This window comes from Psammomys obesus, unplaced genomic scaffold (genome assembly GCF_907164565.1).
Source record: "Psammomys obesus unplaced genomic scaffold, mPsaObe1.curated_primary_1811, whole genome shotgun sequence".
Taxonomy (NCBI): Eukaryota; Metazoa; Chordata; class Mammalia; order Rodentia; family Muridae; genus Psammomys; species Psammomys obesus.
In genome coordinates this window covers 192,658-209,187 of record NW_026585686.1, presented here as the reverse complement: position 1 = coordinate 209,187, position 16,530 = coordinate 192,658, and the positions used below count along the sequence as shown (strand labels likewise).

General features: G+C 40.1%; 1 protein-coding gene across 2 annotated transcripts in view; it reads left to right on the top strand.

Moving 5' to 3' along the window:
• Window positions 1–16,530, top strand: part of Focad (focadhesin) — a 312,861-nt gene that overhangs the window by 264,892 nt on the left and 31,439 nt on the right. For both annotated transcript variants that reach the window (XM_055629496.1, XM_055629500.1), the window contains 7 exons: window positions 4,547–4,694; window positions 6,691–6,810; window positions 8,275–8,397; window positions 8,855–8,932; window positions 9,536–9,607; window positions 11,106–11,208; window positions 12,619–12,699. In XM_055629496.1, the coding sequence (XP_055485471.1) occupies window positions 4,547–4,694; window positions 6,691–6,810; window positions 8,275–8,397; window positions 8,855–8,932; window positions 9,536–9,607; window positions 11,106–11,208; window positions 12,619–12,699 (725 nt within the window). The remainder of the gene's footprint in view (window positions 1–4,546; window positions 4,695–6,690; window positions 6,811–8,274; window positions 8,398–8,854; window positions 8,933–9,535; window positions 9,608–11,105; window positions 11,209–12,618; window positions 12,700–16,530) is intronic.

The following is a 16,530-nucleotide window of genomic DNA, read 5'->3' as shown; positions in this document are numbered from 1 at the left end:
TCATCATCATCATCATCATCATCATCATCATCATCATCATCATCATCCAAGTGTTCTCCACTAATTAAAAAACCTTATTTCTGATTTTCTGACTTGGTTCAGACCTGAATGCCTGGTGTATAGCATAAAGTATTCCTCTGTCCAAAGGGTACACATCCATCCAGTGAGATAGTGAGAGCATTGATCCACAAGTATGCTACTCAAGTGATAGAATTCTCCCGGCTAGAATTCACTGTGCTTCCGCGTTTTAAATGTTTAAGTCCCTGCAGAGAACACCTGGCCTGGTCTATGGTTCTTTCGCTAATGTTCTGCTGCCACCTAGTGGTCAACTATTTGCCATTGCATTCCTGACAGCTCTAACTGTGGTCATGTTATCCATCATTGACCTGAGCTTTGGTTAATTACTATTGAGCTGTTACAAATACAATAACATTTAAATTGTGCTTTGTAAATGGCAAAGTGCTACACAAATGTTAACTGTTATTAGAACTTATTGTTATATGGTTTGTACTTTTTCGGTAGGATCGCTAACAATAAGCTAAGGAATTCAAGACTCATCTGTGGTTAGCTTAGAAAAGTATTATAATATCTCAGTTGATATGGCAACACAAACATCAGAATTGTATATTCTTTTGTGGATTTTTGCTGGTGATATTTTAATATACTGTGATAAGATAGTCAAATAATTAATGACATGCCATGCAGAGGTGTGTGTGTGTGTGTGTGTATGTACACATGCTCCTAGTCTATGCACACACCTGAGGGTTCTTCTTCATGTGTTTCAGGATAGAGCCTCTCATTGCTCTTAAAGCCTACTATTTTGGCTAGGATAGCCTGTCAATAAGCTCCCAGGACCTGACTGTCTCCGTCTCCTCATGCTAAAGTTACAAGTACACATGACCCGTGTGTACATTACATGTGTGCTGGGCGTTGATCCTTTTGCTTCACAGCTGTCACTCATGCCCACTGAGACATCTCTCCAGCCCCCACATAGAACCTTGGAACTTAAATTCTCTTTAACACTTTTAGTATGTCTACTGGATAGTTATGCTAGCAATTCTAAAATAGCTATTAGATATCTAATGCCATCACTTATTTTTATTTTAGCTATTGGAGGCACTAACCCTTAACTCCTTTTTGTTTTCTGTGGACAGATTATATGAAAACTATATCTGCCCAAGTCATTTGCAGTTTAGAGCTGGCAGACATATTCAGTGGGTTAAATAGGCAGAAATGGTAAACTAATCATTTTGGGTAGTTTTTAAGACTTGGGACATTAAGATGTTGAAGATTTGAAATGAAAAGGAGTAAAACTTTAGGAATATTTTCTAGATGCATACTAAAACTTGTGTGTGGGGGGAAACAACAAAGAAACCTAAAGCAGGACTTTCAAACCCTCCAGCAGTATAAGCAATGACACAGAGCCTTTTAATATTTTATTTTATTTTTAATATGATTTCTTTATTTATTACAATTTATTCATTTTGTATCCCTGCTGTAGCCCCACCCTCATCTCTTCCCAATCCCGCCCTCCCTTTCTCTCTCATCTCCTCCCATGCCCCTTCCCCAGTCCACTGATAGGGAAGGTCTTCCTCCCTTTCCATTTGACCCTAGTCTATCAGGTCTCATTAGCTAGGTCGGTCTTCTACCCAGTTCTCTAGCTTAACTCCGATTAATTCAGTAGTGTGTCCCACCATATGGCTGGCTCTAACCCCTGTGCTCTGCTCTGGTCTGTCTGTTCACCTTTGTGTGTGCTGGTGAATCTCTGTGCCTTTGCTTTTTTCCCCCAGCATCTCTCTCTCTCTTCTTCTCCCTCTCTGTCTCTCTCTATCCCTCTCCCTCTGTGTGTGTGTCTCGGAAGTTCGCCCTCCACTTCCTGCCCAGATATTGGCAGTCAGCTCTTTATAACTACCAATAGACAAGTGAGGAAGAATAAATATTTACAAAATAGAAGACTGGTGATAGGCCATAGAAATAACAACATCCGGCTAGCACTTGGCTCTCTGCCGGTTTAGCAGTCAACAACTGAATATACAGAGACACACCTTCACGCAGTGTACCCCAACAAAAAAACCTTTTAAAACATCAGTGGATTATTTGAATAAGAAGAGAAAGGCTAAAATTCAAGATGTTCGCTAAGGGTATCTGACTCATTACAGATCTCATTCACCATTTTTATATCAGCACATGCATACACAGAGTTAAATTGTATATTCATGTGATGTCATAATGGTCAGCTAACATTGTAGCCTGAACATAGCTGTAATCGTGCTTTAGAACTCTGGTCTAGAATGTCGCTTGTCCGCTTTAAGCCTTTGTGCTCATATCCCTTGAGAAGCTGCAGGAAAACTTCAGCCCAGGACACCTTAAAAAGCAGAACCTACAAACTTGCTTGTTCTATGAGGATGATAAACCCCAATTTTTATTTCAGATTTAGGAAGAAATAATCTGTCTATACAAATACAGTATTCGTCTCTCTTCACTTAATTTGGCAGGAAATCAAAATTGAGTTTTCCTGTTTGCATCTTCCATAGTAAGTTCAGTTTTGCTTCCAACTAAACATGGGCATCAGGAGTCATGCATGTGTGTATGAGTATGTACATGTGCAGCTATGCCCCCCTTCCTGTAGCTACTTTCTCTGTGCAACACTCAGAAAACTCGGGCCAATTCTGTAGCATTCAGCAAATACTAGGTTAGTGCTTTTGTGCCTCAAGTTGACGACTAGGGGCTGAAGAGAGGGAGAATAAAGAGATCCACCATCACATTCCTTTGAGGTTAGAGAAGAAGTAATTCCCCAGATAATTTCTCTTCATAATTTGTGATTAAAATGATAGGACATAACTTAATACAGGGGGCTATGTGGGAGATTCAAAGAGATTCCCCACTGGCTTGGGATGGTTTCCCAATGAAGAACTGTTTGAAATATGAATGATAAGTAGCAATTCCATAGTCAAATAAAGAACAATAGTTGTTTGTCAAAATATGAATCAAATTATGTCTAATTATGCCTTTGTCTAATTCTGTCTGTTCTACATGTGCCAATATGGAAAGATAGCGAAAAATGAAAACCAAACCAAACAACCAAACAAAAAACCCCAACCTTCTCTGTAGATTCCTAATTAAAACAAAAGCTTTAAATCCATACTAATCAAAAGTAGCCTTTCTTCAGAAATGTGATTGGTTTAGCTGTTGAACTTGTTGGACTGCTGTGAGCTCTGACAGCAGTCCTGCCTAATGGATGCTGGTGAGTTGGCTTTGCCACACAGAACTCTCCTGCTGTTTGTTATGCAACAGAAACTAGAAAAACAATAAGCTGCCTTCTTGTGGGCATCATCATGGCCTCAGGCAGGGATTGAGAGGGGCCTTGGACATGGCAGATGGAACTGAAGGTGGAGGCTGAAGTTGCTCTTTCTGGTTATACTCTGCGGAGAGCTTTCTGTATACTCCTGAGAGTGTCTTGAATCCTGGGTAGCCATCCTGATCTACTATCTGGTGTGGAAACTGTTTACATAGTTGTTTGGGGACTCATTCCTTGAGTGTTCATAGGACGGTTCTTGATGACAGCCAAAGATATAGATGTCATTTAAGAGAAAAGTTACTTTCCAAATGGATGTTGGAGAAAAACCCTGGAATGCCTGCTTCAGCTGTATATTGTAACAGGGGTGCCAAACCAGCACCAGCGTGTTTTCTGAAATGTTTGTCATTGCCTCCCATTAAAAAGCAACAGAAAAGAGAACAATTCTTTTCTTTAAATGCTATGAGGCCTTTCAGGGGATTGGGAAACAAAGCCCCAGATTCCAATTGAATTGTCAAAAGGGGTAACTTTTGACAAGCCTGTCATGTGTCCATTTTCTCTTCTGACCCAGTGGTACTCTGAGAGATCAGAGGGGAAAGAAGGATTAATGTCATTGTGCACAGATGAATACACAGTTTCTTTAAGAGAGAGATTCCACTCGTCGGAGTTGACTGGGAAACATGAAGCGCTCAGCACCACCGTGCCTTGCATTGCTCCCATCCTTAACAGGACTGCTCAGCTCCCACCTTGGAATGTAACCCATCTCTCCTCATGCAGATGAACCATAGTGTAACAAACACAGGGCAGAGGGGAGGATCATGGCATTTCTATGAGGACAGACGTAGAGCTGTTTTTTCTCACCAAAGCTTAAGTCAAGAGTTGTGTTTTCTTTGTTTCTGTCCAGTGGGTACCCAGCACCTGGCATGGACCATGGAGCTCTGATGTTTGGTAGTTAGTTGGTGATGATGGTGCTAGGGTGTGTCTATGGGGAGATACTTGTTCTCTCTCAAGCCTGTACTGTGGATTGAAAGTAGAGCCTAAGTCAGCTGTATTACTAATGAGCTACAGCCCCAGCCCTGCTTGTTTGTTTTGGTATAAACTTTTCCTTTTGAGAAAAGAGGTCAGGAGTACATGTCAAACCAGGCAGAGGTAGAAGCCTGCCATCTCACTTCAGAATGCTGTGAGCTTCTGTGTGAGTGTGGGACAGTCATGTTGTATGTGGTTCTGACCCTGTCTCTTTTGGCATCCAAGCACCGGCTGTATATTGGGAGTTGGACTGGCCCTGTCCCTCATGAGCCACAGCAGCCACACAGAGTCACGAGTTCACGTGGCAGCGTCTCTGCGGAAGCTGTCTACCTACCTAGATGAAAGCGGGAGCCAGAGCAGGACATTTCAAGAGGTAGGAGGTGGAGGTGGAGGTTTGTTTCCCCTTGCTCTGCTGTCTTCTGCTTTCTCATTGCTGCTGCTTCCTTAGCCTCATAGTTTAGTAACCTCCTACTGAAATTCTCAGTGACAGCTGCAATAGGGAGAAAAGCTAAGTGGCAAGCCACCTATCTAAATGGCGAGGCCTCCCATTGTACTTAGGCATAAATGTGGTGGTATATGAGATAAGAACCATTAGAGAAAACAAACACTCCAAGTAGCATCTCTGCCAGTACTTCCCAAGAAGAGCTGCAGCTTCTGTGGGTTGAATCAAGCCTTTTCAGAATTATCCTCAAGTAACTTCAGAAACAAGCCAGAAGCAAGCTTAAGAAACCACAAATGAGTGCCCACTACTACAAAAATTATTATGGGAACTCTCTTTACCACATTTGGTGAAGAGGTTTTTAGCCTGGTGTAGCAGAAATATATGCATGAATAGAGTTGGTGTTGATAGTACTGACGTGTGTGACCCACGCCGAGCTGGGATGCTTTATCTCTGTGTCACGGCTTCCCCGTCGTGCCCAGGTAAAGCTAAGCTGCCTACTCCGCACCACTGGGAGGGGCAGGGATGACCTTGTTGCTGGGGCCAGACTCTCCCTCTCATTAGAGCAGATTCTGTTTTCTTGCAGCCTACCCAGAAGCTATTGAAGGGTACATAATGGCTGTTCTGTTTCCCCGCTCAGCCCCTCTGCTTTCAGCAATGGCACTTGTTGAATTGGGGAATTTCTTTGTGCCACAGAGGGTTGAAGTTTTGTTCTAGATATGTACTGCATTTCCATTTTTTAAAGTAGTGCGGAACATGATTTAAACATATGTAGTATATGTATTTTTGTGTCAAAGAAGAAAGAACTATTTGATTAATCAATGAAGACAAGGTTATTTTAAGAGATGCTTTTGTCTGCTATTGTGTTTTCAATAACAAGTCCACCAATAAGTAGTTTTGCTCCTCCTCAGATGTTTTGTATCTGACTGCTTCCTTGCAAACTACATATATATATATATTTTAATATCAACCAGCACTGGGACTTGAACTTTCTTTTTAATGAAAGCAGCATCTTTATAAGGAAGGGCTTGATGCTGAAAATGGGAAGTGACAAAAGAGCACCATACAGTTTGGTTCACAGAAACTGACTTTCGCAGTTTCTCAGATACGGACCCTGCATGTGGTCGGTTTGGAACATTCCCCGGCATCTTCTCTTCTCCTATTATCAGTTTTTCCTTTTTTGTTTGTTCCTGTACTCATTCATTTACTTACTAAGTGCTACAGCCATACAGTTACATCTGCAAAGACAAAACAAAACAAAAAACCCCCCACAGTTTCACATGGTTTATCCAACTCCCAAGCCTGTATTCCTGTTCATTGGTGCTCTCGGTCCCTCCTAGGGAATAGAAACACAACTGTGCTTCATCTCTTTAGTGTCCTGTTCCGTGAGGCTGGGGTGGAGAGCTGCTTCCTCGTGCTGTTGACTTGTGTGGTGGCATGGCGCTGTGAGGCAGCTCTGGTTTACAGCAGTGGTTCTCAACCTTCCTAATGCTGTGACCCTTTAACACGGTACTTCATGTTGTGGTGACCCCCAATCATAAAGTTATTTTGTTGTTACTTCATAACTATAGTTTTGCTACTGTTATGAATCATAATATAAATATTTTTGCAGATAGAGGTTTGCCAGATGGGTTATGATCACAAGTTGAGAACCACCGGTTTAGAGGCTGAAGACCCTCACTTGAAAACTGGTTTTTGTCTCATAGCTATTTGCATTTGAGCCTTCAAATCCTATCTAAGATGATCCACATCTTGACCCTTTTGTGAAACACAATAAAAATCAGACAGAAAATTGGTACCCAGTCTGGGGTATCTGTATCTAAATTCAGTTCTTCTGAGGAGAAGTTGGACAGATGAGCTACAGCAGCCACACCATGGTCTTTGATTTTGCCTGTGAGCAAATAGTCCTTCTGCTGTGTTCTCTTCCCAGGTGCTCGCCTACACACTTGGCTGTGTGTGTTCATCAGCATTCAGTGCTGGCATTATTGAGGCTGCCGAGGCTGAAGATATTATGAACAAGCTCCAGATGCTGGTAGAGAACAACCAGCAGGTTGGACCGTGTGCCCTGATGCTTTCTCTCCTTCAGTTTCGTGTAGCTGTTGCACGTTGGCTTCTGGCTTACTTAGACTGGGATGGACTCTGTGTGTCTCGAGCTGGAGAATGTGGGAGAGCTCTTTGTGCTAACCACCGTGGCCAGCAGCCACCGTCCACCAGCTGCCTTTCTTTTGTGTGCTATGTCTCAGCTTCTGTGAACATTTGGCTGAGAACATAGTGATTGGGTTTGCATTTTGAGACAGGGTGTAGCTGTGGCTGGACTAGAACTCAGTATGTAGACCAGGCTGGCTTCCAGCTCATAAATATCTGTTTGCCTCCACCTTCCCAGTGCTAGAATTGAAGGTGTGCATCACCATGCCCTGCTTTGTAATGTTTTTTAATTTTTCTCTTTTTTAAATCGTTACTCTAAATTCATAAAATCTTAAAATATGTGGCTAGAATAAAATGCAGGTAAAGCAAGAAACTGTGTTAAGGGGAAGAGATCTAAACTTATGGGAGATACCTAAGAGTAATGGCAAAAATTTATAAAGTTATAAATGTTTATTATAGGACACTGATTAAGTCAAACTTTGACAGATAATCTCTGTTCATAACTGAATATGTGCAGGAAAGTTTAAGTTCTTAATAATTGTGCTTAAAATAGTTGCTGTTAAATAATATTCCATCTTTAAAAAGGAAGTTCTGACTGGGCTGTGATCTGGATAAATATCAAGTATATAATGCTAAGTGAGATGAGCTAATCACAAGAAAATGCTGCCCGATTGTGCTTGTGTGAGGTACTTGTGTGAGTTCTTCCTTCGAGTCAAAATACATACACAGGAAGTAGATTGTTGGATGCCTCTAGGGTCAGGGGTGGGAAGGTTTAACAGCAAAGCTTTTATTTTTTAAGATGAAAATAGTTCTGAAGATGGTTGCATAGCCGTGGGTATACTTGGTGCCAGTGAAGTGCTGTCTGTGCTTAAGACAATGAAAACGAATTCTAATTTTACTTGCCATATAATCCCCCAGTCTGACTCTTCAGCAAGGTTTCTCCGTGTCTTAGTGCTGGCCTCAGTGAGTTTTTGTAGGAGCCGCTGGTCTTAATTATGGTGGCATCATTAGTGTTTTGTGAGTCTGTCTGTGATCACGTGTTCAGAATTGCTTTGCAATAACAAAGTTGGTTCATCTGCTGCTTGTTTTCTTGTTTTGACTTTGGGCAGTGAACTCACCTTTTTCGCTCATGCCCTGTCCCAAGAATTTAGATTGATTGAGCTATTGATTGACAGTTCAGAAGTAGTCTCCTAGGGTAACTACCCACAGCAACAAAACTTCTTACAGTCAGACTCTGTTTCCTAAGTCCACATCAAAATTAGGGATAGGAACTCTAGTCATGTTTGTTTTGTGCTATACGTGATATATGTTCTGTATGAGTCCTAATCTATGGCTTGCTTTCCCTCACCCCTGTTTTTACTTGTACTAGACTTCAGGCTTTGCGCTGGCATTAGGAAACCTGGTTCATGGTTTGTCTATGTGTGGACATGGAAAAGCTGAAGACTTGGGCAACAGACTCCTCCCTAACTGGATTAGAGTTGTCCTGACAGAGGTAAAAGTCACCTCCCGAATGCTATTAAGTATTTTTATAAAAGAAAAAGAACTGGTTTATTGGGTTCTTTATAGGTACTGCTAAAATAGATAGTGTAATAATAAATTATCAGATAATTTTTCAAGTGAAACAGATATGTATACTTTTAGTCTCTTATAAGTAGTGCAACTTGTCAACCATTGTATATTATTTTATTTTAAAGCAAGCTACTTAAAACAATATTGTTTTCTGGAAAAAAAAGAAATGATAGGAAGCCACTGAGACATAACAGCCTTAATGTGTTATTACTTTGTTTTAGTCTGTTGTTGCTTTGAAGGTAAATTATCAATTGTTAGTTGTATCAATCCTATGCATTTGTTAAAATTTTAGCCATTGACTTAGCTGTGCAACCTTAACGTTTATACATTTCAAACCCAACCCATATTTCACTTCTGACTGTTTTGTTTCTGGTTTGCAGGGCGCCCCCACCATGCTCTGTCTGGCAGCCCTTCATGGCCTGGTAGCACTGGTGGGCTCGGATGTGGATGTCATGCAGGTAAAGCCAGCGCCTCTGAAAGGAGGGAATTTGCATGAATGCGGAGATGTAGCAGCAGTAGAATGGCATTAGCTTCATATCCCAGGAGTTTGTACTCATGGTAATAGTTACTCTGGGGCTCTGCTCTGTGAAAAAATTCTCTTGGCTGAAAGATTTGTTTGAATTTGAATTCAAAAAGAATTTGAAAAAATTCTTTCTGAAAGATTTGTTTCTTGTTTTCAGTTTATAGGAATTAAACCTCATAAAGTAGGTATTTGCCATAGACTTTCCCGCCCAAGAAAGCATAAGAAATTTCAAAATTCACTCACAAGGAATGACAGTTCATACCTCTAATGCTCGAGTTTAAATCTTTGCATGCATTTCATTCTGAAACATTACCCTCGTGGACATTAGTGTGTTTAAGTTTACCACAGTTGCATGCCTTAATCATATGGTCAAACTTTGAGGGACTGCTGTCTGCCACCATGACCAGGTGCTAAGAAGTCAATGTAAATAAACTCTGGAGCTCACCACTTACCAGTTTGAAATATTCTGACAGCTGAGAAATCAACCCATTCCTAGATGAATGCTCATGCCCTGGGTCATTTCTGCTCATTCTTTCAGCTAAAGTCTGAAGCCATCCAGAACACCCATTTTCAAGCAAGACTTAATGAAGTCATTAGAACCTTAACTGAGGTAAGAGGATGAAATTCTAGCCCCTGTGTGGGACACATATCTCCTTTGTCTTTTTTGTACTGCTTGTTATAGTATGTCTCACTTGGCAAATGTGAAGTCTCATTTGAACTCTATGCTGAGTTCATAGAACATTTCAAAGTTGTGAATGGGCCTGTGTTCATTGACAAATATAGCTTCTTCATGGAGGGAAAGAATACTGACCTTTTTTTTTTTTTTTTTTTTTTTTTTTTTTGAGTTATTATTGATTCACCTTTAAAAGTCAAATCTGACCTTGCAAGGGTTATCCAGCTTTTGGGACAAGGACAAATGGTAGGTGGAGAAAGGGCAGGGCAGATACCAACGAAGAAGGGTCAAGTGGCATTAGTTCAAATGAGAGTTTATGAGTCAATAGTCGTCATTGTTATTCTTGCTAAGGTATAATCATTTTCATCTGCTTTAAAGGTTTTATCTGTTTGGCTTTTACTTTTTTTATTTTTACCTATCATCGTGTTTACTGAATAAACTTTGAAAGTCAGATTGAAAGAAGCTGACCCAGTGTTGCAGCAGCCCTGCATACATGGTCACACCTCTTCCCAAGTGTCATGTCCAAGCTGGGTTTCTGTCATTGGTGTTCTTACTATACCTGGTGCTTTCTTAGTTTTATTTTTTTCAATTATCATACTTGCTTTCATTCTTATAAAACATGGCTAATTACAATACCTAGCACATAAAGAAGTTTTAGTAATTCATGTTGTAAATGCATGAATTTCTGGGCAGAGAAAAATATTTTACATATATGAATAAGAATGTACTCAGAAAAAGAATTCTACTGAAATTTAAGTTGTTAAAAGTTGGGAAAATTGGAAACTATTATTTTAAAATGCTCATGAATTATAATAAGCAATGAGAAATTATTTAAAGAACAAGATAAAATGTTTTTATTTTTAGAGATACTTTATTCTTAAGTAACTTTCCCTTCCTTTCTATTTTCTGAATTTTTTTTTTCTCTTGAGACAGGATCTTATATGTTCCAGGCTAGCCTCAAACTATGAAGTTGAGAATGACTCCCAAGTCCTGATCCTCTGGCTTCTACCTCCCAGGTGCTGGGATTACAGGCATGAGCCACCACATTCGCTCTATGCAGTGCTAGTGCTGAACCCGTGGCTTTGTGCACCCTACGCAAAGATGCTACCAACATCCTTAGACTCTTTCTGAGCTGTCTTTTACCAGTTTTTATACCATTTTTGCTCAGTGAAACCTGAGAATGCTGCTAGTACTTTCTGCCATGATTGGTTGGTTGGTTGATTGATTGATTGTTTCATTTATTTATTCACTTATAATCTTATAGCTATAGATTCAGGTCTAGTGTAGGAGACATATGTTAGCATCCTATTATAGAAGTTTTCATCCTCAACCAGACCTCTAACTCGGACGAGGTTAACGAGATTCTGTGGTGGCCTTTTGTTGACTAGAGCTGGGATCTTGCCCCATTACTGAACAGCTATGTTTTCATCAATAGGTCATCAATGTCTCAGGAGTGATTGGTCTTCAATCAAATGCAATATGGCTTCTAGGACATCTTCATCTCTCTACTGTGTCCTCAAATCAAAGCAGAACTTCTGGTAAGGTTAACGTTCTGTATAGCAGAGCTGGAAGAAGGAATGGCTGATTCAGGGGTCTGTGCTTTCTCGGGGGATTGGTCATCACAAGTCCACACGGTGGGTGTTGCAGTACTTGTTACACCTAAGCAGAATGGCTTCCAGACTCACTGTGGGCTACATGCCAGAAAGTAGTGCTCTGAATTTCGATATATTGGCCTCCAAACCCCCTGTTCACTCTCTGCCTTCCTTAAGGATCGTGTATACAGTCAGTCAAATACCCATATTTACAAATAAAGAACATTAGACTCAGAAATATTATATGTGTTAAATTCAGAGTCTGTATAGTAACAAAGCCATAAACAAAGAGTCAGGTCCTTGAAGCTTGGGGCAGACATTATTTTTACTAAAAGTAATGGTGTTATGTTTCATTAACCCTAATGTCTTTATACAGAGCTACGTAATGATACCCTTTCTCATAAAAACCTGCTTCTTTACTTATAACTGGGATTTTTTTTTGCCCAATGGCTTTATAAAGGTGATGAGTTAGGTACATTCAAAGATATGTATCTCCTCAGGGGTTGGAGAGTGTGTTTGTGTTGTGTGTGTGTGCGCGCACACGCGTATGGGTAGACTTATAGTTGTATTACAGAGCACTTGGTCCATGAACTCATATCAAGTAATGGTGAGTCATCTTACACCCAGGTTTTTCCAAACAAAATAACTGTGTGTCTGGAAAAGCACAGCTACTTGTTTCTTGTGGAATTTTCCAGTTGTGCCATTCATTGCCGTAAAACTCTCTTATGAAACAATTATGGGGGACTTGGAGGAAAAGAATTTAGGGGACTCTCAAGACTTAGCTAGCAGAAATTTCATTGGTTCAGGTCAGCAGCCACATCTGGTGATCACTTGAAGGTGTCTATGTTAGGTCTCTTGAAGGTCACTTGAAGGTCTCTATCAGTGCTGACTTGCCTTGGTTCACTCAGTTGAGGAGGCATCCTGTGAGGAGGCCTCTAGGTCAGACACCCAACAGGCTTCTTTACCCTGATGAGGGCCCTGGATTGGAGCTCATTGATGTGGTAGTATGCAAGGGATTTTTTTTTTTTCCTAGAGTAACCTTCCTTTGTGATTGATTATTCATTCATTCATTTATTTATTTATTTATTTATTTATTTATTTATTTATTTATTTATTTATTTATTTATTTTTTCTAGGTTTGTCACCATTTTGAATTTTCCTGCATAGCCTAAGTGATTCCCTCAAAGCCAGTCACTTAGTCTAATAGAATTGCAGCCACAGAGTATTGTGCTGAGATTAATGGCATAAACATCTCCGCCTTGTCTCTAGGTTGATTCAGCAGCATGAGATCATTACCTCTCTTTCATTAGCCCTGCCAAGTTCACTGGTTAATTTGATCATTTTCTGCCTCCACAGTTCCTACTGACTACAGCTATTTGCCTGAAGGCAGTTTTATTAGAGCAGCGGTCGGCTTCTTCGTTACAGGAGGAAAGAAAGGCAAGTGAGCACATTTCTCCCATTTTATCATTTGTTCCTCATGTTCTATAAGTCCCATGCCTTAAATACGCCTGTGTAAAGTAAAATCAAACAAATCAACTCTGAAGGATGAGTGTTGTCTTCTGCCAAGCCATCTTTCTAGATAACTGGGAAGCTAGCTAAGGAATTGCTAAGTAAATATGCAAACTATGTAGTCTCACCGTGGGTGGCTCTGTGAAAACTTTGTCTTCCATTTAGTCATGTGGAGAGAGCATCAAGCACACACTGCCCTTTCTGTCGGTTTCAATGACTTTGGCGCAAGTAGAGAAGACACATCCAGATGTCCTTTGTATCCCAGGCCTGTCTGGGAAGTAGAGCTTGTCGCCGGTCTTGTCTGATCATTCTGTGTTGCTGGAGACACAGGCTCTAACTCCTGTTTCTGCCTAGTGTTTTTTCCTGGCACACATTTATCCTGCTGTGTTCTTGGGTTGTGACTCTCCATGTTAGAAGACTGAGGTTTAGTGCCTTTGTCAGACAGGAACCAGAATAAGTACCATGTGAGGTGCTGAAGAAGAGCTCTTTAATGACAGACATGGCTCAGAGTTGTGAGGGAGAAGCGTCAGCTGTTAGGACTGTGTGTGTCCTGGCTCAAGTGCCAGCTTCGTTAATGTAATTGTCTTTCAGTGATGTTAACTACTTTCACTCTTTCCTGCCTGTGCAAATCAGCGGCTATATGATAGCAGGACCATTACGATTTTAAAAATAGAAAATGTTGTAAAGTGAATTAAAATGAAAAGCTGCAAATCTGGAAGGAGCAATTTGATGAATAAAGTTCATGGAAAAAAAAATCTTACCATTGGAAGAGAAAGTAATATTGCTTGATGTCCCACTGAGAACAGCCAATCCCTGGGGCTTCAGACCAGGAACTGTTTTTGTCGCCTGGCTCCTTTAGTCTCTGGAGTTTAAAATGCGTACTCTTATTCTAGGGTTGCAAATTAATGCTGTTTGCTTTTTTTTTTCATGTAAAAATTGACATGATTATATCATTGTTAAATGTGTTCTCTATAGACACTGTTGCATATAATGTGCAAATTAGTTTAATAATTCATAGATTGCTATGAATTATGTCATCTTAAAATACATATAATAAAGGTATCTTCATTAGGAAGAAGTTGAATTCTTACTAAATAATCTTTCCACGGTCAGAATAATTTTAGCACAATATATTTTTGCTCTAGTTTTATTAAGTTGTTCATTGTAAATTTATAAAATTTAAAAATGATTATAATGTGAGAGATTAGCTTGAGAAATGAAGTAAAAACTCTGAGGTCAAATTAAAGATTGCAAAAAAGCTTTTCTTTTCTAGAAAATAAAATATCATTTTGGCCTTTCAGATCCATTGAATTTCCTCAGAATCTTCGGGGGGTTCTTGGCTCACTGTGACATGTTTGTTTGTGATTGTGTAATCCTGGCTCAACAGGCAGAACTCTGCTCAGGTGCACTGAGATGCCCTGGTGTGCACTAAAGCAGACTGCTAGAGTGCTTAACACTGCCATCTTAACAGTTCTGTTTTTGGCATTTTCAGGTTGTGGGAGAGGGCTGCCGTCCTGTCAGGTTTGCTGACTAGAATCAGAGGAAAATCTATTCAGCCCACACAGTACTAATGATGACCCCAGAGGAGTGGGGGCCGTGGGAGGCTGACCTCAGCCTCCAAAGCCCATTTACAAAAACAAAACCAGACCCTGCTCTGTGGGACTAAATAGGATGGCCAAACGCAGAGGTGTGCATGCAAACGAGCGCTTTCTTCTTCAATATGCCCAGCTCATTTGAATTTTAATAACTCCCTTCTGAAGGAGCTTTTGAGTTTAAATGTCTGGATGTCACTCACCAGAGCCCAGTGGGGCTGCTGATAGGAAGGATGACAACGTCGGGGAACTCTTTTGAGGAAGAGATGGTTTTTGAGAATAAAAATAGTGCTTGGTACAGGCAGAGGATAGACCCCTTCACGGATGGCACAGCTTCCTCAGTCCCATGGGCTACTTTTAACTTTTAATAACTCACAGGGAAAAAAAAAAGATGTGAAGGGTTGTTTTGATTCACACATATGCCAGGATGAGTGTGACACAGAGATTTGCAGTACAGCCCATGAAATCTGAGAAAATGTCAGACTGCTTTCTGCGGCTTAGGACATAGCACACTTCGTTAACAGATGTGTGATGTTAGAGCATCCATTCCTTCATTGAGGCGTGCACTCCACAGACATACCAAGTCAGTTGAATTCCTCCGTTTTTAAGGAATTCAGTTGCTGGTTTTGAAAGTAACTGTGTCTTTGTCTGCCATGCGAAATTGTCTGTCTTCTCTGATATGGCTCTCTGGCCTTCCGTCAGCCTGAGTCCTTAACTTTGGTAGTGACCATTCTCAATTACTGTGGAAATCTCTTGACTATGCCAGCCTTAAAGTCTTTGCTCAGAATTGAGTGCCTCACATCATAGCATTTTTTTTTTAAATACAAGGTCACTTTATGGTAGAAGCTGGTCTTGAACCAACCATACTGTTATATGTGCTACCATACCCAGTTCTAATTTTGAGTGCTACAATTTTCCTCTTTGTCTACTCATCCTTCTGAGTTCTGGTCTTTTATGTTTTCTTAATTCCATACCATTTTAGACTTCATTGGTATTTTATCCATTTTATTTAATAGAACATTTCAAACACTTAATAAAAGTAATAATTCATCTGGTGTCCACATTAGATATTTCTACGTAACAGGGATGTTTTTGTTGCCATTAGAGAGTGTGACCGTGGTCTTTGATGTTAATAGCATGAAGTGTTACCTGAGGAAAGTATATAAATCTATACAATACATTGAATGGTGTTGCCTCTATATCACATTGTTCAGTGAACTATAAAGGTAAACTTTAGCTTATACACAAATTATCTGAATTTATATTCTCAGTCTTTTTTGGAATTTTAGTGTGAGATTTACTTGTTTAGACAGTGTCTAGCAGAATTAGTGAATCCCTGAATATACTCCAAATGATATTAAAAGGTTGTTTTCATAAACTTATGGAATTGATTGCCAAAACCATGCATCATTTTTAGCTTTTTGAATTCTTTAATACTTTACCTATACAACTCTGAAAACATTACCACAAGAGAACACTCGTGTATAGCACTGACTGTAGAAGTGGAATAAGGAGGAAGATCGCAGCTGCGCAGAATAGGTCATATTTGTAATCCCAGGGCTCTGGAGGCTGAGCCCGATGGGGTTCTGAGGCCATCCTGGGATAGGCTGGCCAAGGCTATACAGTGAGACATTGTCTCAAACCAAGAAGGCTATAGACATAGCTCAGTGGTTAAGAGTGCTTCCTGCTAGTACAGAAGACCTGACTTGGGTCCTAACACCCATATCAGGAGGCTCACAACTCCAGCTCTAGAGGATCCAACACCGCTTTTTTGCCTCTTCAGGCAACTGTTCTCATGGGGTATAGACTTATACACAGACACATCAATAAAGCGAAGCCAAAGAAACAGAAAACCAAAAAGAGACTTTTTGTAAATATAAACACATAGAGATGGCTACTGAAATAGGCCAGTGTATGTCCTTGTCAATGTGTATGTGTACTTTATTCATTCATAAAATGTGTATTTAACTGTCTGATTTATAAAACCTAAGATTCTGTAAATGAGTATAGTTGTCATTTACCTTCTGTGATGGTAGGTGTGGAAAACATAGGAAAAGCACAGCAGTGCAGTACTTTCTTGGCATTTATTAAGCGTATCTCAAAATTTTCAGGGGGCTGCATATTTATTTATTTATTTATTTATTTATTTATTTATTTATTTATTTAT